Raw genomic sequence first — 22891 nt, 5'->3', positions numbered from 1 at the left:
CAAGAGAGCTGGTCCAGCCCAATCTGAATCCCTGCATACAACAGATGGAGATAAGGTCCCAGTAGTGCATGTCAGAGGTCTGTTAGGAAAGACTGTGTGGATAAATTCTGCCTCGAGTACAGACAAACCCACCCGTGGGGTTGTCTTTGCTCAGGGACCTGGTTGCACGTGGTGGGTAATGCAGAAAGATGGAACACCACATTGTGTACCACAGGGAGATCTGATTGTCGTGTGAAAACCATCTGTAATGTGGAATGCCTGGGTACCACTGCTTGCTGATTGTCACTGTCACTGTTCGTACATAGCTGTGTATATGTATATGTATATGTATATGTATATGTATATGTATATGTATATGTATATGTATATGTATATGTATTGATGTGTGTGTGTAGAGTTAGAATATCTTAGTTTGGGCATTGAGCCAGTGATATGGGATAAGGGGTGGAATGTCTTGGGGTGACTTTGTGATGTGTATCCCATATCACTGCCCTATGCCCAGAAATTAACTTTGTGCCTTTCTGTGCCTCTAAACTGAGCCTGAGAGGGGGAAGGAAAAACTGAGCAAAACTTTTTCAAAGCAGTTTGCAGCTTGTTCAAGGTCACACAGAGATAGGGACTTTCTTTTTCCCAGCTGCAGCAGGGGAGGGAGGAGGCACCCAGCTTGCTGCTTCCCTGGTCAGCTTTTGGCCAGTTCTTCAGCTTCTTTTTCTCCAAAGGGAGACTGAGAGCTGATTTTTTTTTCATTCCCTGGAATTTTGGATTTTCTCCCTTTTCTGATGGACTGCTTCAATATCAGAGCACATTGGGAGGACTTGCCACCGAGCACAGAGGGCCTGGCCCTGGCCCAAGCCCCAGCTCCGAGGAGACCAAAGGAAGGACTCTAACATTTTCTCAGGTTTTTCCTCCACACTGAAAGATTGTATTATTTAGCATTATTTTCCTTTTCCCGTGTGTTCGTTAAAGAAATAGTTTTTATCTCCTTCACTTTCCTTTGAGGAAAACTTATTTTTTCCTGAACCAGGTTCAGGGGAGGGGTGGTTGTGCCTTCTCTCAGAGGATATATTTCTAAATTTGGCCAAACTGGCACATATGCAAATGAACCAAACTTACAAAACTGTGAAGAACTCGTGACCTGTTGTCCATCTTGGGGTCCCTCTTGGCAGTAGCCTCTGGCTACCCTGGATGTACCTTTGAAGGCCTTTCAAATAAATACCTACCTTTATTCCCTTATTCTGGTCTAGCCTCTGTTTTTAGGTGGCCTCTCAAGGCATCAGCAGGGGCTGCAATTCCACACTTGTGGAGACCAGAACCGCCCCCAGGATCCCAACACTGCCTGACAGCGCTCCGGACACCGGGATGGTCGCGCGTCCGAGTCTCGGCCACTGTGCTGCTGCTTCGTTTGCTCGTAGGCACACCCAGAGGCCACTGTTAAGCCCGGATGGTCTCTGGTTCTGCCCTCTCCCTGATCCCGTGCAGGGATGGAGCACTGCTGTGCTTTCAGGAAGCTGCTCTTGAAAGCTTCCAGCATTCCAAGCTCCTTTGCCCTCTGTGGAGGCTTGCCACGGAATCCCTCACAGCTGCCTCCGGAGCATACTCCTGTTGGCTGTTCTAAAATCCAGGGCCTTTGGGGTGCTCAGCAAGACCTCTGACTCCACAGTGTTGTGGAACTGGACCTTCAGGACAGGGACCTTTCCAGCCTGAGCTGCCCTCGTTCCTCTGTGTCTCTGCATAAAATATGGCATGGTGTGGATACAAAAATGCTGCTAGCAAGGATTTTCTTGCTATTTTCTAAGCCCGTGAGAGACTTTTCTCTCTCACAGAAGAGGCAGCAGAGTTATGTAAACAACCAAACACCTGCAGCCTTGAAAAGTCTTGTTTATAGTACAGTAGAAAAATATTTTGACAATGGATGCTTTAGGATTTTAGCCAATCACCCCAAGGGGTGGCTGATCCTTTGTCCAATTAGACTATGAAGAAAAAAGTTTATGAAAGAGTTTGTAAAATAATTAAATAAATCAATCTTGCTGCACAATTCCTGCCTGCTGGATCTTCTCTCCTCCTCCCTACGGCTGAGGGACATTGTGATATACCCTAGGGTTGCAGTAATAGCACGGAAGAGAGCGGCAGGAGAGGCCTGTGTGTCCCAGGGCTCAGGTTTTGCGCCGCTTCAGCACCACAGAGATGCAGATCAAGTGAAGAAGCCAAACTGTTTATTAATAGGAGGCGAAGCGAAGGGGATGAGCTGGGAGGAAAAAAGGGGATGGGCAGGGTCTGAGGGCTGGAGGGATGGAGCTGTCAAAAGGGAGGGAGGGCAGGAGCTATGGGAGCTTTCCACAGGCTCAGCTGTGACCAGCATCAGCTGTGCCTGGAGGTCCAGCTGCTCTACTCTGTCTCCAGATGGTCTCATCTTGCAGGATATCTGGAGGTCTTAAAGGGACTCTGGTTCTGAGCCAGCAGATGAACGTAGTTCTGCAGCTCTTTTGTTGAATATTTCCTGAACTACGATGTTTGTCTGGGAAGGGCTGTCATCTCTCCTCAGGGCTTGAAGGGCTGGAAGAGACAGGAACAGAGCCACGGTCAGAGCCTGGATCTGCGGGAATCCAAGCAGACCTTCCTGCCAGGCCCATCTCACCCAGCTCCTGCCATGGCCAGAAGACAGCAGGGGCCAAGGAGATCAGCCAGAAGGTGCTGGCCATGGAGCTCCCCACCGTGTCCCTGAAATCTCTCTGTGCTCTGCCCACGTCACCCCGAGTCCACACATGGAGCAAAGCCCCCACAGCCAGGGCAGGGATTGCAGCTCCCGAGCCAGGCATTGCAGCTCGCCCCCGCCAGCCCCTGCTGACAGCCCGCTGCCCTCACTCACCCTCACTGAGGACCTGGAGCTCTTCCTTCTGCCCCCTCAAGAGCACCCTGGCAGTCGCTGGGAGCACAGAGGCGGTCACGGCCCCGCGGCACAGCTCCCTCGCAGCGGCGCTGCCAGCCCCGTGGCCACTCGCTCTCCTGCCCCGGCAGGGCTCAGCCCGGGCCCGTGCCGCATCCTGACGCCCGAGGGCACGGCTGCGAGAGGGCGGCAGCGGCCCCGAGGGCAGGCGGGGCTGCACGGCCCCGGGCCCGGATGCCGCTGCCGGGGCAGCAGCCGGGGCTGGGGCCGAGCTGCGGCGGGGCGGGGAGGGGCCCCGGGCTCGTGGCTCACCCATGAACCTGGCGGCCGCCTCCCGCAGGGACTCCTGTGGGCTGCCCACGAACGGCAGGGCCTGGTGCAGGAGCTCGGCCGCTCGGCTCCTGTCCGCTGCCAGCTGCAGAGAGCGCCAGGAGGGAAGGGTTGGCGCGGGCTCAGCCCTTGGCCGGGCTCTCTGCGCCCAGCCCTGGCCTCCCCTGCCCGCACGGCCCCGAGGCCCGGCCAGCAGCCGCTGGCGCCGGGCTCTGGAGGGGGCCGAGGGCCGGCTGCTGCCCGGGGAGCCGCGGTGCCGCCCCGCGCCACGGCCCAGCGGGGCCGGGGCTCCATCGGCAGCCGGCTCGGGGCCACAGGAGCCTGGAGAAGAGCCCAGGCAAGGGAGCGGCGTGTGGGGCGCAGGCTGGCGCTCCTGGTGCAGCACCGCAGCCAACCCCACACTGGGCACCAGGGGCAGGGGGCTTCTCCAGGCTCAGCTTGGGCTTCCAGGCAGTCCTTACCAGGCACTCGGCAAACTTCAACCTCTGGTCCTTCTTCAGCAGCTGCTCGAGATCTGTCCTCTTCAGGAACTTGGCTGCACAAATCAGTGTTTCGCGAGAAGCCTGGAGAGCAGCAGAGACCCAGAGATGGCACCACGGCCCAGGGCACAGGACTCGTGTCCCTGTGCCAAGGCTGGGAGGAGGCTGCAGCCCGGGAGGCGCCAGGGCTGGAGGCAGCCGAGCCCCCTCGCAGGGATGCAGCAGCATCCCACAAAACCTTACCTTTGCCACACGCCAGTTCTCATCATCCCCATAGATTAAAAGTGGGTAAAGGCTCTGGTTCACAATCGTCTTCAGGGGCTTTTTTCCCTCCTCCACTACCAACTCCATCACCTTGGAGAAGAGGTGAATGGAGAGCAGCTGCACATGGCTGTTGTCCTGGAGGAAAGGAAACCAACTTGATGCCATGATGAGTTTTTTGCCTTTTCTTTCATACCCTGTTTATATACCTTTTTATAGCTTTTTGTATTCTTAGTGTTTTTTAGCCTACATTCTTAGACTTATTTTGTTAAGCTAGGAGACTAAACATCTTAGAAACGCCAGACACCAAGGTCCTCTCCAGAACACATTTTGTCAACTAAGATAGGACCATCGAGGGGGAAGGTTCCTTGGGAAGGGGGGCTCAATTGAGCCTCTCACTGGGGAATCTTTGATAGATATGCTAATTAGTAAGATCTATAATGTTATACCCAATCTATCGTGTGTGTGCATTGCGGGGCGCATTTCGGCCCATTCCACGTGGGCGTGGTGCACCTAAGGATCCTTATAATAAATACAGAGGTAAAAGCCCTTTCTCCCTTCTAAGAGTGTTTGACTCTTGATTTTAAGACCAGGAAAAGGCATCAAACTACTCCAGGCCCACCTAGGCAAAAGCCTGAAAATGCAAAAGGCACAGCATTTCTGGGCAGCACCCAGTGCCTATGGCTGGGGCACAGAGCCTTACATTTGCAAAGAGTGGCAGGAGCGCCTCAGCCAGTTTCGGGGCGGTGGTGCTGGATACCAGGATGTCTTTGTTCTCCAGCACATTCATGAACACAGAGAGGGACATCCTGACCACCTCTCCGTCTGCATCATCCAGCAGCTCCACCAGCCGTTGGGACAGGCTGCCCATCCTTCTGGCCTGTGTGGAACACAAGGCTGTGCTGTGAAGCCATGAACGGCTGCACTGCCTACACCACCCTGGCCCTGCAAGCCCACCCTGCTGCCGCAGGGCCCGGAGGCCAAAGGCCTGTCCCGAAGCACTGGGGCAGCTGAGCCGGGAGGCAGGAGAGCTGGGAGCAGCTGCCTCAGCTCCTGAAGCCCAGCCAAGCCCATGTGACTGCTTTCCCCAGCGCAGCTTCAGCCGCTGCCGCCTTCTCACCATCGCAGGATCCTTGCTGAGCACCACGAGGCCTCTGAGTGCCAGGCGACATCTCTGCCTGCACTCGCTCAGCAGGTACCTGGACATCATCTCCAGGACACTGTCACCGCATTCCCTCAAGTCCAGGCACTCGAGGACCTGAAAGGCACAGGGCAGTGACAGGGGAGCCGGCCGGCAGGAGCCCGGAACCGCCCAGGGCTGGGCCCAGGCAGCAGCGCAGGGCGTGGGCACCGTCCCAGGCAGCTGCGGCTACGAGAGGGCAGAGAGGCGGGAGGCAGCTCAGCGAGGCAGCGCTGGCCGTCAGGCTCACCTCCACAAGGAATGCCAGGAAGGGCAGATCCCAGCGTGGCTCCTCCCTGCTGAGCAGCCTGAGCAGGTGGAGTGTGATGCGGGAACACAAAGGCATCAAGACCTGGCGCATCTCTCTGGCAGAGGAAAAAACGCACCAAGACCCTGATGTGAGGGGCAAACATCTCCCAGGACTGACTCACAGAGGTCTGGTCTTTCCCCAGCATCCCTGCAGGGGATGTGGGTGCTCTGGGAGGTGGCTGCTCCTGAGCACCCTTCTCCAGCCTTTTCCAGTGCCCTTGGCCATCCCTCATTGACCAGGCCCTCTGGCCCATGGCCACAAGGACGATGTGGGGCACCTCGGGCACAGGGCACAAGTGCCGGGGGCAGTGGGGAGAAGGGGGTCTCACCTGGCCAGCAGACCCACTGCATAGTGCTGGGTGTCAGCACACAGCAGCGTGTCCCAGCCACGCTTGCGCTCCACAGCCACCACCTCATTGTCACAGCGCAGTTGACAGAGCAGAGCCTTCATGGCCTGCACTGCAAACCTGTGTGCAGAGCAAAGCCCAGGTCACACTGGGAGCACTGGTGCTGGCCACAAGGGCATGGGAAGGACAGGAGGACTGGGACCTGTTGGGGTTGGTGGGAAGGCCGTGTTCCTCCCGGCACGCTCTCCAGAAGTGATCAACTTCCTCTGGCGTCTGCTGTGTGGTGATGACAACATGGGAGAGCAGAGCCACAAAGATGCGGGAGGAGTAAAGGTTCATTGCCTCGTGGCACCGAGGCACCTGGACAATCACCCACAGCGCCAGAGTTGCCTGCAAAAGAAGCAGCCCGAGACAGCGCTCAGTGCCGAGCTGTCCATGTGGCAGGGCCCGAGGGGAGACGCAGGGGGAGCACCAGGACTGATGCCCCCCTGAGCCTGCCCCTAGCCCAGGTTTCACCCAGCGCCTGAGGCAGGGAGAGGATGGAGAGCTGCTGGAGCGGCAGCTTGGGGGTGAACAAAGGCCAGTTCCAGAAACTCACAGCCAGGGCAAGGACAGGTGTGTCGTCCCCATCAGAGGTGGACATGCTGTGCAGAGGCCAGTCCTCCATCACACAGAGCAGTGTTGGCAGCACCTTCTCCAGTGTGCTGGCTGACAAGCCTATGAGTCTCCACATCATTGTGGCAGCTCTGTGGGATCAGAGCTCTGTCAGGGGCGTCTCAGTCACAGTACCATGCCCTGTGCAGCTGTGGGGGCCCAGGTGACAGAGCCCCGGTGCCCTGAGGGGCAGGGAGGGAGCATGGCAGCAGGCTCAGGAAACAGAGGGGCCCGAGGGTCCTGGAGCTCTCCGCCTGTCTGGCAGACCCCATAGGACAGGCGGCACAGGGCAATGGGCCCTAAGGGCTGGTGAGCCCTGAGCTCTCAAGGCAGCTGGGCCCCGTACCTGTCGCACGATGGGGCACAGCGCAGGAGGGTCAGCACCACATCAGCGGGGTGCTCTTCAGCCAGCCTCAGAAGGTTAATGGGCAGCCTGGCATCCACAGTGACATGGAACCCGAGTCTCTGGTGAATGTTCCTCACCATGGCTGGCACCTGGAGGAGGCATGGGGAAGACTCGGAGCACTGTCCAAGGGAGCAACTTCCCCAGCCGCCCCCAAGAAATGCTTCCCTTCTCAACTCACTGCTCTGGTCTCAAAAGCTGAGGGGGCCCAGAAGCCGTGGCTTGAGGGGGCACACGATCCTTGGAGTGTCCAGCCCTGGCCCCAGGCTGCTTACCTGCTGCTGAGGAGAAACAGCACTCTCTTCAAAAAAATCCAGTTCGGGAGCATGAATCCCAGTGGGAGTGGGCGTGGTGTCAGGATTTGCGATGCCCTGAGTCTCTCTGGTGTCGGTGTTTGTGATGGCCATGTCCTCAGTCCCTGCCACGTCCTCAGTCCCTGCCATGTCCTTTGTCACTGCCATATCCTCAGTCCCTCCCATGTCCTCAGTCCCTGCCATGTCCTTTGTCACTGCCATATCCTCAGTCCCTCCCATGTCCTCAGTCCCTGCCATGTCCTTTGTCACTGCCATATCCTCAGTCCCTCCCATATCCTCAGTCACTGCCATGTCCTCAGTCACTGCCATATCCTCAGTCCCTCCCATGTCCTCAGTCCCTGCCATGTCCTTTGTCACTGCCATATCCTCAGTCCCTCCCATGTCCGCAGTCCCTGCCATGTCCTTTGTCACTGCCATATCCTCAGTCCCTCCCATATCCTCAGTCACTGCCATGTCCTCAGTCACTGCCATATCCTCAGTCCCTCCCATGTCCTCAGTCCCTGCCATGTCCTTTGTCACTGCCATATCCTCAGTCCCTCCCATGTCCTCAGTCCCTGCCATGAGAGTCTTCGCCGTGTGATCATTCATGGGACTGTCAGAGTCTTCTGAGCACTCAGGTGAATCTGTGCTGACACCAGGCTCTGCCTGGAGCTCGGTCAGCCCAGAGTCAGGCTCAGCTGTGCCCTCAGTTGCTGTGGTGCTGGTCTTTCCACGCCGAATGCGGATGAACTTCCGGAACATCTGCAGGAGAACAGAGGACAGGGAAGAGAGGGATGTTCCAAGGGGTGCTCCAGGCGCGGTGCTCGGCTGAGCAGCGACAGCAGGCCCAGCCCAGGTGGGGATGGCTGCAGGTACCTGCGCTGTTCTTCTCCGGAAGTGGCCGTGGGCACGGTCCTGCTCTTGTGTCCGGTCCAGGGCTGCATCTGGCAAAGAGGGAGCGCAGCCAGAGCTGAGGGGCTGCGGGAGAGGCCGGAGAACGCAGCCCAGCCCTGCGCTCCCCAGGCAGGGACAGCCCCGGGATGCCCAGGGGATGGAGCACGGCTGCTGCGGGGGGTCTGGCCTGGCCCCTCTTCCGTCCTATCCATGGGCCTGTTCTCCAGGGATGGGATGGGATGGGATGGGATGGGATGGGATGGGATGGGATGGGATGGGATGGGATGGGATGGGAGGCACCAAGCTGGCTGCTGCCATCAGCCCTGTGGCCCAGCTCTGTCACTCACCATCCTGCTGTGGCTGGAACTGCTCCAGCTCTTCGGGCTGTTGTGCTGGGGCAGCTGCAGGGCCTTTTTTCCCCCTGAACACTTTGAACAGGCCACGGAATCTGCCCGCCATGCCACAGTCTGGCCTCGAGGGCACCTTCAAGAGAGATGCCTGGGGAAAGCTCTGAGTGAACAAGTCCTGCACTTGTGCCTTGAAGGCACCAGCAGCAGAGAAGCCTCAGGAAGGCTACAGGACAGCAAGTCCTGCACTCTGGTCTCAGAGGGCTCTTGCCACAAGGACAGGAGACTCCTCGTCAAGGATTGTGGTCAGCAAAGCCAACGGTCTGGCCTTGAGGGCACCGGCCACAGGGATGGGAGATGCCTCGGAAAAGCTCCGGGGCACCAAGTCCCACGGTCTGCCCTCGAGGTCACCTGCAAAAGAGAAGCCTCGAGAAGGCCACAGGTCACCAAGTCCTGTGGTCTGGCCTCGAGGTCACCTGCAGGAATAACGCCTCGGAAAAGCTCCGGGTCAGCGAGGAACGAGTGCGCTGTGCAGGGGCTCCTCACGGCACCGCTCTGTCCCGTCCTGTCCCGTCGCGTGCTCCGAGCACTGTGGCGTGGCCGCTTCGCTGCCAGCCCCAATGTCAGCACGTGTCACAAAGGGCCCTGGGACACCCTGTCCCGTTCCATCCCACGGTGACCGTGCTGCGCCGCGTCACAAAGGGCCCTTGCACACACCCCACCTGCCCTGGGGCCGCCCCCAGCCCACCCCAAGTGGCCCAGGTTGGAAGGAATGCCTTGCCCCAAGTGTCTAAGGCAGCCCAACAGGAACTTTAGCATCGGCTCCAGCCATAAGCAAACGCTCCCCTGCTCTGCGGGCTCAGGGCAGCACCAGGAGCCCCCACGGCTGCCGCCGCAGCCGCCGCGGGAAGGGCTCGGGGTCTTCCACAGAAGCTGGCACGGCCTCCTTGGGACACGTCCCGGCCGGTGGCCATCCTAAAGCCGGGGCTGTGACACAGACAAGGAATGTGTGGGCCAGGGCGCAAATGCTGCTCTGACCCCTGGGGCCCGGGGAGCGCTGAAATCAGCAGGGGTGGCAGAGTCCCCTCCGAAGCAGACCTGCCGCCCCCGAGCCCTGGCAGCGCTGGTGCCCATCTCCTGCCCCAGAGACCTGTGCCCCCGGGGGCTTCTCTGCCAGAGGGCAGCCAAAGCCAAGGTGCATTGGGGTCTGTGCTCCTTCCTACAGGGGGCTGTTGGCAGGAGCACCTGGAGTGACTGGGGGCAGCACTTGGTATCCGACAGGAGATGTTGCTCCTTCCTGGAGTGAATTTTTTCATGGAAGGGATTAGCAGTAGCACCAGAACAGCATCAGCTGCTGAGTTTCACAGGGCAAAGAGATTCTACAGAGACACTGTGACATTTCCTTGTGCTTTTCTGTCTTTCTTGCGTTCTGGAAATGAAAGAATTGTCCCAGCCTCTGATATTCAACATTCCTGTTGCTGTGTGTCTGGCTGTGGCAGCTCACGTCCAAACACAACTGCGTCCCTGCTGAGCAGGGCAATGGACGGCCACAAACAGGGAGGTTCCCCAGGGAACATCAAGGGAGACACCTGGGGAAGTGCAGAGGATAGGGATAGCTGTGGGAGGAGAAGCTGTTCTGTGTCTCTGATGATGGTGCCAGCACCCTGAAGGAGCAGCCAAGACAGGCGCTGGAAGCACACAGGTCCCACCCTTTTCTGCTGTCACATGGACTCGGGACACACAGGTCCAGCAGTCGTGATGCAGGAACAATGGAGGGCCATGCACTGGTAGGGAATGGCCTCCAGCAAGAGCAAAGCAGGATCCTCTGGCAGCAAAGCCTGAGCTTGTGAACCGGGCCATCTCCTCTGCACACAGCAAAGTGCTTCCCTCCGCCCCCGAACGTCTGCCAGCACTCCCTGCTTTTCTTTAGTGCCAGCTGCATCTTCCTTTGTTCCAAACAAGTCCAGGATTTCATTTGGAAGCTCATGTACGTGTCTTTAAGGGGCCTGCATGCAGGAGAGGGATGGCACCTGCAGTGCAGGGCTTGTGTCCCATCAGAGTCTCTCTCTCACGATGGCACCAATGCCGCTGCCTTGGGACGCCTGACTGTGGAAGGCGAGTCTGCCCTCAAGCACGGCCACTGAAGTCAGTCAGGGGCACAGGCTGCAGCTGAAGCTGCCAAGCGTCGCTGTGAGGCCGGCAAGGCAAGAGGAAGCCATTGTGGCCAATTCTGCTGGAGCCTTTTGCCAAGCCACGTGCAGCTGTGCCCACAGTATGGCCCCGTTTGGCGTCCCGGCTGGTGCGGATGCCTTGTTGAGCTGGTGCCGGCACTGGGGCTCCTGCTGTTCCTGTGCACGCTCTGGTGCTGTTTCTGTGGCGTCCAGAGCTGTTTCGGCAGCAGCGACTCGGCAGCCCTGCTCGAGGAGACATCGCCGCCCTCCCCATGGTGGCAGCAGCTGTGCGGGCCCAGAGCTCTGTGTCAGGGGGGCCTCGGTCACAGCCCCGTGGCCTGGGCAGCCGCGGGGGCCCGGGCTGGCCGCCAGCCCTGCCTCTGCCCACCGCCCCTTCTTGGCAGCAGCCAGGGGCCGTGCCCCAGCAGGGCCCCCCCGCCCTCCTTGTCCCCAGCCAGCCCAGCCTCGGCACCTCGGGGTGCTCCCCACCCTCCTGCTGAGGCCCGGCCTTGAGGGCTTCTGCCGCAGGCCTGGGAGATGCTTCGGGGAAGCGCCAGAGCAGCCGGGCGGCAGGAACGAGGCGGCTGCCTGGAGGCTGCTTATGGCCTCTGACAGCCACTTCCTCGGGCCTTCCCACCACCCCAGCCCCTCAGGGGCCTCCTGTTGTTCTGCCAAGGGGCAGAGGCGATTTAAAGGACACAGACAGCACTGGAAAGAATGCTCTTATTTTACTGTGAAATTAAGGAACCTCAAATGTAAAACGATACATTCAGTAAAACTAGGGGCTTGGATTTAGCAACAAGCAAAAATAAGCAAGGTAATGCACCTAATTATTACTATCCAAGAGAAAGGAGAGTGATTTAGAAAGATGCATCACCAACTGCCTAAATACCTTACCATCATCCAGATCTGCAGCCGTTGGGGAGCCCCGTTTCGCAGCAAGGATCTGGAGAACCCTTCCCGTCAATTGGGAGAATCCTATGGGTGCATCTACCTGTATGTGAGGCCTCCAAATTTGCCCCTAACATGGCTCCAGCTTTTATAGGCCCAAATCAGGAAGTCCAAGTAACTTGATTGAGTTTTTAGTCCGGAAACACCTGGATCTGATGGCACACTTTGCAACCAGCAGGGGCCACAGCTTGGCCAGTGCCCAGGCCTTGCCTGGGAGGGTTTCCCCTCAAACACCCTGCAAACAAACCTTTATTCATGTCAGCTGGGGAAAGTTTCTTAAATTATCCATTTCTTGCAGATAACTGTACACGGTTATGGGAAAGTTTCTAAAGCAGCCCATTTGGCGTTAAATGGCTAGCATAAGCATCTTTGTCATCTGTTTTTAGCTAAATAATACTGAGGGTGTTAGTCACAGATTGGCCAGGGTTCATCTTGTAGGTCAGCTCCGGCTGAGGCCTGCGGCTCAGGCCTCAGCACATCAGTCGCTCCTCTGACTTACAGGATGAATCACGGCTGTCAGACGGCCTCTGCAGTTGTTGCACATAGGGTTGGTTGATCTTGAGGTGTAGCTGCGAGCTGCCTTCCCTGTACTCTGTGCTGGATGAGTGGTACAATACAAGGAATGAAACAAGGAATAAAGAAGAAGGTAGCAGCTGCACAAAGGGAAAGGAGAAAGGGCCCCTTTGAGCCACAGACTCCCTGGCAGCCACAAGAATATATCTGGTTCCCAACATTCCCATGTCTGGGTTGGTACATGGGCTAATTTTCTCATCTCCCGAGTTGTCTGTTTTCCTACTTTTCCATTGTCATCAATTTGTAAGCGACAGTTGGATTCATTTTCTTTCCTGCAAACTCCTCCTTCTTCTGCCGGTAGTCTAAAACCCCGCGATGCTGGAAAATCGCATTCCGCGTTTGCGTGGATTGGTCGGCCATAAGGTCAGGGGCGGCAGCCCTCTGGTTAGTTATTATCTCTGAGACAGCTTGCAGTCTTCTTATCCAATTCAGATGATAGGCAGGTTCTCTGGCCCCTGGCACCAATTGGCTAGGGCTCCATGGAGCCGGTCCATAATGTTGTAGAACTCTCTCAGGTGGCCGTTCATCATGTCCCCATCTTTGGGAGCTTCCCTTACTTAGGGAGGTGTCAAGAGACCATGTTTCTCTGACCAAATCATGATATACTTTGACTCTGAGCGCCGTCCCCTGACTTTGTGTCCATGTCCCTGATGGGCCTATTGTTAAGGATGTGCAGTGCATCAGTGAGATGGGTTCTCCACCAGGACAGGTGTCCATCTCCCAGGTTTCTCCACTGCTCTTTCAATAGCCCATTCATTTGCTCAGATAATCCCACAGCTTGGGGATAATATGGTGTGTGAAAACCCCACTGAATGTTTTTCTGCTCAGCGTACTGCTGAATGAATTTGTTCTGGAAATGAGACCCATTATCTGTTTGACTCGGTAATGGCATTCCGTAATACAGAATTATTGTGCCTATAGTACAGATGGTGCTATGCTGAGTGGCCTTCTCACAAGGATGGGCAACCAAATACCCAGGATATGTGTCTATGGCAGATATATTTACACCCTCGGTCCTGGGGTAAAGGTCCAATGTAATCCATTTGCCAAGTTGGTCCGGGCAATTTTCCTCTCCCCAGCTGTCCTTTTACAATGTTTGGCACCGGGCATTTGTACATATGTTGGCACACGGGGCAGTGAGCAATTCTAGTTCTACTCATATCGAGTGACATGGCAATGCCACGCTCTTGAGCCCACCTGTAAGGGGCTTTTTGTCCAAGGTGCACACATTTTTGGTGTGCACATTTTGCCAGGCCTTCGTGATCCGCCTTTGGAGGGAACTCTGGTCTTGCTTGGAAATCTTTGCCCGGTTGCCTGCAACAGAGTTATAAAGTAGCTCTAAAGTGTCTGTGTCACTATGGGCATCAACATGAATCACAGTCACATCAGTTCTTTGTACCATTTCCCAAAGGTCACTCCACAGTTCCTTTCCCCAGACCTCTTTGGAGTAGATTTTCCAGGCTCTGCCTACCCATGTCGGTAGCCACGGAGCGAACCCATTTAGCTACCGACCAAGAAGCAGTATAGGAAAGGCATTCTCCTAGATCTTCTTGTTTTAAAGCCATATCAATTGCATAGAATTCAGCATATTGACTGCTTTTCCCTTCTCCGGTCATTTCTAAAAACTTTTCTGAATGAGGATGGTCAGCTACTGCTTTCCAAAACCTTTTCCCTCCTATATATTCAGCTGACCCATCCGTAAACCAAGCATGTTCTTTTTCCTGTGGCGTTAGTTGATCTGAAGGCTTTTCCCACTTCCCTGGAGATTCCCTCTCAGCTGTGAAGTTGGCACTCACCTCTTGGTCCCTCCCGGGGGCAGCTGCTACTGGCTCATGAAGAGTGGCTATCCGCCCCATTCCCACCTTGGCCCTATCCCGAATATACCACTTCCACTTTACAGTACCACACTCCGGAGCGTGCCCAATCCAATGGGCTTTTGGGGACCTTCTGACCCACTGCACAATAGGAATTTCCGGATGAAGAGCCACTTCATACCCTATGGTAAGTTGTTCTGTTTCCATCAGTGCCCAATAACATGCCAATAACTGTTTCTCAAAAGGTGTGTAGTTGTTTCCTGCTTCTGGCAACTTCCTCCCCCAAAACCCCGGGGGAACCTTTTTCTTTCCCTGTTTCTGCCAGAGGCTCCCATCAGCATGTGACCCATTTACAGGTACATTTAACTCAACTTCTCCCTTTTGCATAGGCCATAGATCTAAAGGCCTTTTTGGCTAATAGCCTCTTTGGCTAATTCAAAGGCAGCCTGCTGCTCACTCCCCCATTCCAATTCCCTATTTCCCCTGGTTACTTTATGCAGAGGGGTTGAGATTTGTCTCAGATGCAGAATATGTTGTCTCCAAAAGACGAATAATCCAATAAATCTTGGTGCCTCCTTTTTATTTTGTGGCACGGCAAACTCTAACATTTTCTGCTGGGCTTTGGGGAAGATTTCCTGATGCTCACATTGCCACTGAATTCCCAAAAATTTCACTTGAATTTTGGTAGGGTTAATTTCCCAGTCTTTCTGTTTCCTATGATCCACAACTAATTCAAGGACTTGTTGCACTTCCTCCTCATTGCTGCCCTGGCCCAAGATGTCATCTCTATAATGAATGAGTTGCGTATGAGGAGTCAGTTTGATTTCATCCAAGTGCTCACCGCTGTTCGATGACAAATTGTTGGGCCGTGCACACATGCCTGGGGCAATGTGCTGAGTGCGTAGTGTCGTCCCTGCCACGTAAAGGCAAAGTGACGCCCCTGGCTTGCAGTCCCTAACAATTGCTGGTTCCACCTCCTGGTTTCTTAGGTTAGAACAGCCACAATGAAAACCTCACCGATGGCACAAGTGCCCAGCCCACAGGGAAAAGAAAGGACAACTTGTAAAGTTCTCCCAGCATTTGTCCTGCTTTGCTGCAGCAGTCGTGCTGCACTCACAGTGTGGGAAGCCAAGAGAAGCTGCAGTTGGGGGCACATCTTGTGACAGGAGCTGCACCTCGTTCCCCAGGAAAGGTTCTTGAAAAGAGCAGACAGGACTGTGGAGAAGATTCCCAGAAAACTGAAACAGCTTTCCAGAAGTGAAATGAAAATGGAAAGAAACAATCCAAGGTGTTTCCCTCTCTATTTCTGTGCTCCCCTTTTCCATGTTGCACTGCTTCTCCATGCCATGAATTCCAAATGGATCTCACCTCAAAGATCTGTGCCTTAGCGAGTTTTAGACACTCTGAAATACCGTGAGCTGCACACAGTTTGCCTTCCCCTGTTTTTATTGGAAAGCAATGCTGGAGACAAAAGTGCAGAGCTTGGGTGGGGCACGAATTCTACAGGCAGGGAATGTGGCCCGGCAGTGTCTGACCCTCAGCAGGGCCAAGGCACAGCAGCAGCCGAGGGGATTCCTCTGCCACCGTGCAGGAGCCAGGACTCTGGATCCGGGCTGGACACGGCAAAGTTGCCGTGTTTGCACAGACTCAGGGGCTGCCCCCGGGGCGAGCGGGGCTCGGCCGTGGGGAGCGTGGGGCGAGCGGGGAACGGACACGCGGACACTCGGACACGCGGACACTCGGACACGCGGACACGCGGACATTTGGACACGCGGACAAACGGCCCCGGCGCTTCAGTTGCAGCGGCAGCAGCGGCAGCAGCGGCAGCAGCGGCAGCAGCGATCACAAGCGACTCTACAGACTCTCTCCTCTTCGTGCTCTTGCTCCTCCTCTCCCTCTCCCTGTGTTCCGCACCTTCCCCCCGCCTCCCCTTCCCGGTGTCCCCCTCGTCTCTCGGTGTCCCTTTCCCGGTGTCCCCCTCCTCTCCCGGTCTCTCCCCCTCCCCCTGCCGGGCCGGGCCATGCCCCAGGCCCGCCCCCGGCCCCGGGCGGGGCCGCCCCCTCCCCGGCCCCGGGCGTCCCGCCGCGGTCTCGCCTCCGCCCGGCTCTCGCCGTCCTGGCTGTGGCGCTGCCGGGCGGGCATCGGTGCCCGGGGCTGGGGCGGCATCGCCACCCTTTGGCTCCGCCTGTGCCGAGCCCGGCCCCGGCCCCGACGCGGGCTCCGGCTCCGGCCCCGGCTCCGGCCTCGGCTCCGGGCCCGGCTCCTCCCGGGGCCCGCGGAGGACACCCGGGGCGCGGCCGCTCCCGCCGCCTCCGCTGCGGCTTCCCCGGCCCGAGCTCCGCCGCTCGGCAGCGCGGCCGCCGGCCCCGAGCCGCCGGTGTCCCGTTCGGATGGGGATGCCCGGGCCGGGGCGGTCGGGGGGCGGTCGGGGGCCGTGTCTGGCCCCGGGCCGAGCGCTGACGGCCGCGTGTCGCCCGCAGGGAAGGCGCAGGAGGCCCTGCAGGAGCGGTACCGGCTGGGTTCGCTGCTGGGCAGCGGCGGCTTCGGCAGCGTCTTCTCGGGCACGCGGCTCGCGGACGGCGCCCCGGTGAGTGGCGGGGCCGGCGGGGAGGAGGAGGAGGAGGAGGAGGAGGAGAAGGAGAAGGAGAAGGAGAAGGAGAAGGAGAAGGAGAAGGAGAAGGAGAAGGAGAAGGAGAAGGAGAAGGAGAAGGAGAAGGAGAAGGAGAAGGAGAAGGAGAAGGAGAAGGAGGATGCAGGAGGAGGATGCAGGAGGAGGGTGCAGGAGGAGGGTGCAGGAGGAGGAGGAGGAGGAGGAGGAGGGTGCAGGAGGAGGGCGGAGGAGGAGGACGAGGAGGAGGAGGAGGGTGCAGGAGGAGGGCGGAGGGCGGAGGAGGAGGAGGAGGGGGAGGAGGCCGGGGCGCGGCGGGGCGGGCGGCGAGCTCAGCCCGCTGCTGCCCCTTGCTCGCAGGTGGCCATCAAATGCGTGCCGCGGGACCGCGTCCGGCACTGGGGCGAGCTGGTGAGTGAGCGGGGCCAGCGGCAGAGGCGGGGCGTGCCGGGCGGCGAGGAGCCGGGGCCCGGCGGGGTGGGAGCCGCCGGGAGCCCCGGAGGGAGAGCGGGCGGGGGGTGAGCGGGGGGCGCAGAGCGTCCCGGGCTGGGTGAGGGGTCCCAGAGCCCTGGCACGGCCTCAGCCCCACCGACGGCACCGTGCTCCTCCCGCAGCCCGACGGCGCCCGTGCGCCCCTGGAGATCGTGCTGCTGCACAAGGTGTCCACTGGGTTCCGTGGTGTCATCCAGCTCCTGGAGTGGGTTGAGCTGCCCAGCAGCTTCTTGCTGGTGCTGGAGCGTCCGGAGCGGTGCCAGGACCTGTCGGGTTTGCTGGCGCAGCGGAGGTTCCTGCCCGAGGAGGAGGCGCGGGGGCTGTTCGGCCAGGTGCTGGAGGCCGTGCGGCACTGCACCAGCTGCGGGGTCCTGCACCGGGACATCAAGCCCGAGAACATCCTGCTCGACCTGGCCACCGGGCAGCTGAAACTGATCGACTTTGGCTGCGGCGCCTTCCTCCAGGACACAGCCTACACTCAGTTTGCAGGTGAGCCCTCCCAGGGGATGCTCCTGGGCATCTCATGGCCCAGCCTGGGTGTGGCACCGGGGCTTCCCCTCATTGCTGCCAGGATGGGATTAATTCTTGAGCCAAGTTGCTTTTGGGTGGGGCTGGGAGGGGGCAGTTCCCGGCGCTGCCAGCAGCCTTCAGCACCCACTCTGCCCTGGGCTGGGGCTGGAGCGGGGGCAGCCAGCCCAACAAAATCCCCTGTGGGGGTAGCAGAGAGGGGGGTCAGACCCCGTGCACCGGCCGGTTTGGTGTGCAGGCGAGGAAGGGCCTGTACTGCTCCGCTGCCCTGGTTTGCCTTGGCTTATTGATGTATTTTGGGGCACTGCAGGCAGGGAGGAGAGTGGGTTTTCCCCACCACTGGGTGGGTTTTTCATTTGCATGTCATGGTTGGGCCTCCCCAGGGCTTCCGCTGCCCTTTGCCAACACCAGTGGCCTCTTTTCCAACACCAGTTTGTACACAAGTCACAGGTGCAGGCGAGAGGGCAGCGGGTCACCCCGTGTGCCACTGGTGCAGCCCCTGCGTGCCCAGGGATGCTGGGGCGAGGCTCTGGGAGCAGCAGCATCCCCCAATGGACTCGGTCTGTGTTCCACAGGAACCCTGTTGTACAGCCCACCCGAGTGGATCCACCACCAACGCTACCACGGCGAGGCAGCGACGATCTGGTCCCTGGGCATCCTGCTGTACCAGCTGGTGGTGGGGAAGCACCCGTTCAAGAGGGGCCAGGAGATCATCTGGGGGCGGATCCTGTTCCCACGACGGCTCTCTCCAGGTGGATCCTCATCTCTGCGGCACGGGGGGAATAGCAGTGCTGGGAGCCAGCAGCGGGCTCAGGAGCATCCCGCTCTGGTAGCTCTGAGGAGGTGGCACATGTCCTGCTCTCCTGCTGCCCTCCAAAGCACAGAATGCATGGGCAAGTTTAGGCCCAGCTCTGGGCACAGCCAGCATGGCCTGGGCACGGGAACGGGGGGCAAAGCAGGCGGGATCCTTCTACAGCTGACTGGTGGTTTCTGGTTTCTGTGCCCAGAGTGCCAGGATATTCTTAAGAGGTGCTTGTCCATGCAGCCCTTGGACAGGCCATCCTTGGAAGAGCTCTTCAGTGCCCCTTGGCTGCAGGGTGTTCATGTGCCCTAGAGGATGGCAGAGAGCCACGGGCACAGTGTGATCCAGGGGCCTGGCAGGTAACAACCCCACACATCTCTTGGCAATCAGTGGCAAAGCAAAGCAGACGATTTTGTCCTGCCTGTAGCCCTGGGCAGGGAGCATCAGAAGGGAACATGCAGCTCTTGGGCTGCAGCTGAGCTGGAGGCCTGCTCTGGCAAGCACTGGTGGCCACCATCCCCCCTGGTTTTGCTTGCCTGGTTCACTGATGGCTGGGGCCCTGGGCAGAACCCTGAGAGCCTGGTGTGGCCCCAGGGAAGGAGAAGGAGCCCCTGGAGAAGCTGTAGCAGGTGGGGCTGCTGCTGCTGGAGACACCAAGGACGAGCTCAAGGCCGACAACCTCTTCCTGGAGCTGGCCAGCGGCAGCTGAAGATGATGGCCTTTGATTCTGGCACCTTCTCCAAAGACACACTCCACGGCCAGTGTGCAGGTGTGTCCAGAGCCAGGGGGATGCTGCCAGAGCTGGGCATGGCACGGCCTGGCCGGGCACCAAAGGTTCCCCCTTTGCTGGGGCGGCTGCAGCCAATTCTTCAGTGGCTGCCAAGCTGCTTTTGGGCTCTGGGCAGCTGCTGAGGAGGTGGCTGTGCCATGGCTGGCTGCAGGCTGGGCACATGTCCTGCCCTCCTGCTCTGCTCCCAAAGGCAGCAATGCTGGGCAGCTTTGGGCCCAGCTCTGAGCACGGCCAGCACGGCCTGGGCACTGCGGGCGGCTGGGACAAGGGGACAGGAGGCTTCAGCTGACGGGCGGGTTCTGGTTTCTCTCCTTGCAGCCGGGCTCTGCCGATGCTGAGGCTGCTCCGGGCTCTGCCAGGGCTCTGCTGGGGCTCAGCCCCGGGCACGGCTGGGCCCGCTCTCCCCTCACAGGGCTCTGACAGCTTTGCATCAGACGAGCCCCTTGCGAGCACAGCGACGGAGCTTTCTGCTTTTGCAGGTGAGTGAGACTCTGGTGCAGGCCAAGAGATTGCAGTCAGGGACACACATCCCACTGGCAAGAACCCAAACTCTCCACAGTCCCAGCTGAACGCCTGGATCTGCACAGGGTGTTCTGTCTGTCCCACTCTTCCTTCCTTTTGGGCTGGAATTGTGCCATTGCACTTTCTTCCTCCTCTGGAAGTGCCACGAGTGGGCCCAACCTGGCGAGTGGGCCGTGTTCCTGAGGCAGTGCAGCCTGGAGCTGATGGACGAAGAATTGCCCTTCTCCAGTGCCAAACCAGAGCAAAAAGCCCTAAGTGGGACTTGGTGTCTTTTAGAACCCCTGACAATTTCCAAGGGAATGTGCAGCTCATTGGCAGGGTGAGAAGGAAGGGCATCTTGTCAGTGAGTTGGGGTGGGACAGAGTTTAGATTGCCAGTCCTGCTCGGAGCTGGCAGGGCACAATCAATTTCCTATTGCTTCAACCACAATTTAAAATAACAATGTTGGAAACAAAGCCCAAAATCTTGAAAAAAGGGCTGCTGAGGTCAGTAAGATGGATCAATGCCATCAGCATATTTACAAATACCTGAGTTGTCTTTTGAAAAGATCAGTTACCTCTTAATCCAGAGTTACAAAAGACTTTTCACTCCACATTTGGGTTTTAGTTTTATGTTTCATAATATTTTCTGGTCTTTTTCTTTTGTTTTTTTCTATTAATTAAACCAAAAACGTCCTAAATTATGGAGCAGCACTGCTGAACACGGGGACACGCAGAGGGACCAGAAGCAGCTGCCTTTGTCCCCCTGCAGCTCCAAGGCCCAATCTCAGAGCAGACAGGGCTGGCAGAGACTGGCAGGCTCCCTGTTTGCTGTGCTGCCCCACTTGTGAGCGGCCCAGCTTTGCGTGAGGCACAGGGAGAACAAGGGGCAGCTCCCTGCCAGCCCCGCAGCCCAGGCACCCTTCGGGCCCCGGGGCTTGGGGCACTGTCAGCACCCGCTGCTCCAGCGCCCGCTCCTGCTGGCACTGACAGCAACACCCAAACTGTGGCTGATCCCGAGGGAGCAGCAGCAGGGCCTGGATCTGATCCCTGACTCTGGGGCAGGGCTGGACAAATGACCCCCACAGCAGCAGCAGCAGCAGCAAATGGAGCTGACTTTCAGCACAGCCCCTGCCGCTGTTCCCTCCCGTTGGCAGCGGTGCCACAGCAGCCTGGGGCACCTGGGAACCCTCAGTGCCAGCAGGGACTGGAGATGGCAGCCCTGGGCTCCTGGAGGGTGTGCAAGGAGCAGAGGTGGGCACTCCCTGTCCATGTGGAGCTTGCAGGTGGCAAAGGCTGCTGTGAGCAGGCAGCTCCAAGGGCAGGGAAAGGAGGGTCTCGAGCACTGGATCTGTGCCAGTGCCACAGCCCTGGGCAGCAGCCACCGAGCCCCGGGGCCACAGAGGGCACAGCAAGAGGGACAAAAGCAGTCAAGGGCAGAGACTGGGCAGGGCGAGAGCTGGGAGCAGGAACAGCTGCTTCATTGCACTCTTGGAGAAAGCTCTTGGCTGTTTCAAAGCGCTGAAAGGCGTCAAGGGCACAGAGGAGGCCACAGCAAACAATGCTCCTGTTTTCACAGCCTCCCCTCTCCGTGTGCCAGAAGGAATGGGATGAACTGTATTCTTCTCTCCGAGGCGTCTCGTTCAGCATGAGCAGCTCAGCACCAGGAGCTGAAGGAGCTGAAGCCTTAGGCCACAAGAGCTGAGCAAGAGGAGACTTTTGGGCAAAGTAATGCAGGTGCCATGGACCTGGCTGAATGCAGCAGACAGAATCCTGGAATTACAGACTCCTTTCTGTTAGAAAAGACCTCTGAGCTCATCGAGTCCAGCCATTAACCCAGCACAGTCAAGCCCAGCACTAAACCACGTCCCTGAAGTGCCAAGGCCTGGACAAGAGGCCTGACTGAGGCCTGAACAACAGGCCCTGAGCCAAAGGGGACCTCTGGATGAACCTTCCAACCAAAGGTTATCTTTGTATCTGCTCATTACCGAAATTTGCATGATCATTAGCACTGTGATTGATGTATCGCCTCATTAGTGAAACACGTATTGACCTTTCTGTGTTTAGGCGCCAGACAAAGCCATGAAATCTGACATCTGGCCTTGTTTGGGGCTGTATGGTCAAAGTCAGCTCCCTTGGCTCCTCCTTGAGCCCTGGCCAGGCTTAGGAGGAAGCCAAGAGGAGGATGAAAGCAGATGTTCCCGCACTGGAAGTGCTGTCAGTTTGTTTCTCCAGCACTGTCAAAGCTGGGCCCTCTCGCAGCGGGGTTGGAGCCTCAGCTGTGGCTGGAGGCAGCTGCAGGAATTCCCAGTGTCCGGGAGTGGCTCTGCAGTCCTTGGCTGGGACAGCTTCCCGCAGCTGATGGGTGGCTCTGGGTGATGGTAAAGTCTGAGGGTCCCTGGGGCTGGATCTTGGTTAATCACTGCAGGCAATCTTTGGCACTGATGGTTGGCGGCATTGCTGAGCTGCTCCTGCTGTGATTCTTTGCTGCTTTGAGCTGTAGCAAATGACACAGTTCCTTCAGTTGGTGTCTGTGTCTTTGGTGCTGGCCCTGCCCACCGGTACAACAAAATTGGTGTAGTCTGGCCAGATCACAGCAAAATGTCACTTTTTAAATGTAAATGTAAGGAATCAGTCCTGTCTGAAATCCTGGATGGGAAGAGCTTCCCTGGAGTTCCCTGGCTCTGGAGTGGGCTGAGGTCGAAGCACCGTGCGAGCAGTGGGGCAGTTGGTTAAAAGGAGCTGAAGCGCTGGATGTCTTAAAATGCATCCCAAAATTGGATATGGAAAAAGGAAAAGAGCTTGTGGGTTTGGGAAGAGGAGGATGGATTTTGTTAACAGCGTATTGGAAACAGCACCAACAGAAGGAACAACTGTTGTTGGAACGCTCCCACGTGGAGCAATAGAAGAAGTTTTTAATCTTGAGCTTGAATTTCTTGTGCAAGTGAACTAGTAATAATATCCTAGTTTATATATCTATAAAATGATATTTATATTGTATAGATAATAAATAATAATGTGAAATAGTGCTGACAATACGAATTCTTTAGCCATGGCTGCTCAGGGATGTAACACTAAATACCCTCCAGAAAAGGATTGGCCAGGACCCAAAGGTCACTGGTAAACTTTGTGAGATTGCACACAATGAATAAAGGAGGGAAGGATGGAATTGGCTGTTTTTATAGGGTTTGCTGATACTGTGATCTGGAATGCTTTGTCTGTTCCTGTGAAAAAGACAGTGATGAAGACTGCTGGGTTTTTCATATCCCAGCCTATCCACA

The 22891-nt window shown here is 57.5% G+C and overlaps 2 protein-coding genes and 1 pseudogene across 2 annotated transcripts; 2 read left to right on the top strand and 1 right to left on the bottom strand.

Annotated features, from left to right (window-relative positions):
* LOC138102326 (zinc finger protein 850-like) overlaps positions 1-22891 on the top strand; it is a 1260715-nt pseudogene that overhangs the window by 66381 nt on the left and 1171443 nt on the right.
* On the bottom strand, positions 2210-8493 carry LOC138102330 (maestro heat-like repeat-containing protein family member 7). The gene is made up of 16 exons (XM_069000020.1): positions 8382-8493; positions 8017-8084; positions 7720-7902; positions 7123-7275; positions 6791-6939; positions 6389-6536; positions 5993-6180; positions 5773-5910; positions 5385-5499; positions 5075-5212; positions 4658-4834; positions 3937-4092; positions 3676-3777; positions 3197-3299; positions 2867-2923; positions 2210-2553 (listed from the first exon to the last, which is right to left on the bottom strand). Exons 1-16 carry the CDS (start codon positions 8491-8493, stop codon positions 2432-2434), a joined length of 2109 nt encoding a protein of 702 aa, XP_068856121.1. The 3' UTR covers positions 2210-2431.
* LOC138102341 (serine/threonine-protein kinase pim-1-like) lies at positions 16281-18632 on the top strand. The gene is given in 6 exon segments (XM_069000030.1): positions 16281-16307; positions 16310-16477; positions 16859-16909; positions 17113-17479; positions 18094-18270; positions 18526-18632. Coding segments are annotated over 6 exon segments (897 nt in total).

This window comes from Aphelocoma coerulescens, unplaced genomic scaffold (genome assembly GCF_041296385.1).
Source record: "Aphelocoma coerulescens isolate FSJ_1873_10779 unplaced genomic scaffold, UR_Acoe_1.0 HiC_scaffold_70, whole genome shotgun sequence".
NCBI lineage: Eukaryota > Metazoa > Chordata > Aves > Passeriformes > Corvidae > Aphelocoma > Aphelocoma coerulescens.
This window is presented reverse-complemented; position numbering and strand designations above follow the sequence as displayed.

Bases quoted from the DNA above. Each gene is read 5' to 3' on its own strand.
- LOC138102330 (XM_069000020.1), bottom strand. From the start codon at position 8,493: ATGGCGGGCAGATTCCGTGGCCTGTTCAAAGTGTTCAGGGGGAAAAAA. The intron at 3,778-3,936 runs GTAAGGTTTTGT...GCTGCTCTCCAG, and splicing joins AGAACTGGCGTGTGGCAAAG to GCTTCTCGCGAAACACTGAT. The intron at 2,924-3,196 runs GTGAGCCACGAG...CTGTGCTCCCAG, and splicing joins GGCGGCCGCCAGGTTCATGG to CGACTGCCAGGGTGCTCTTG.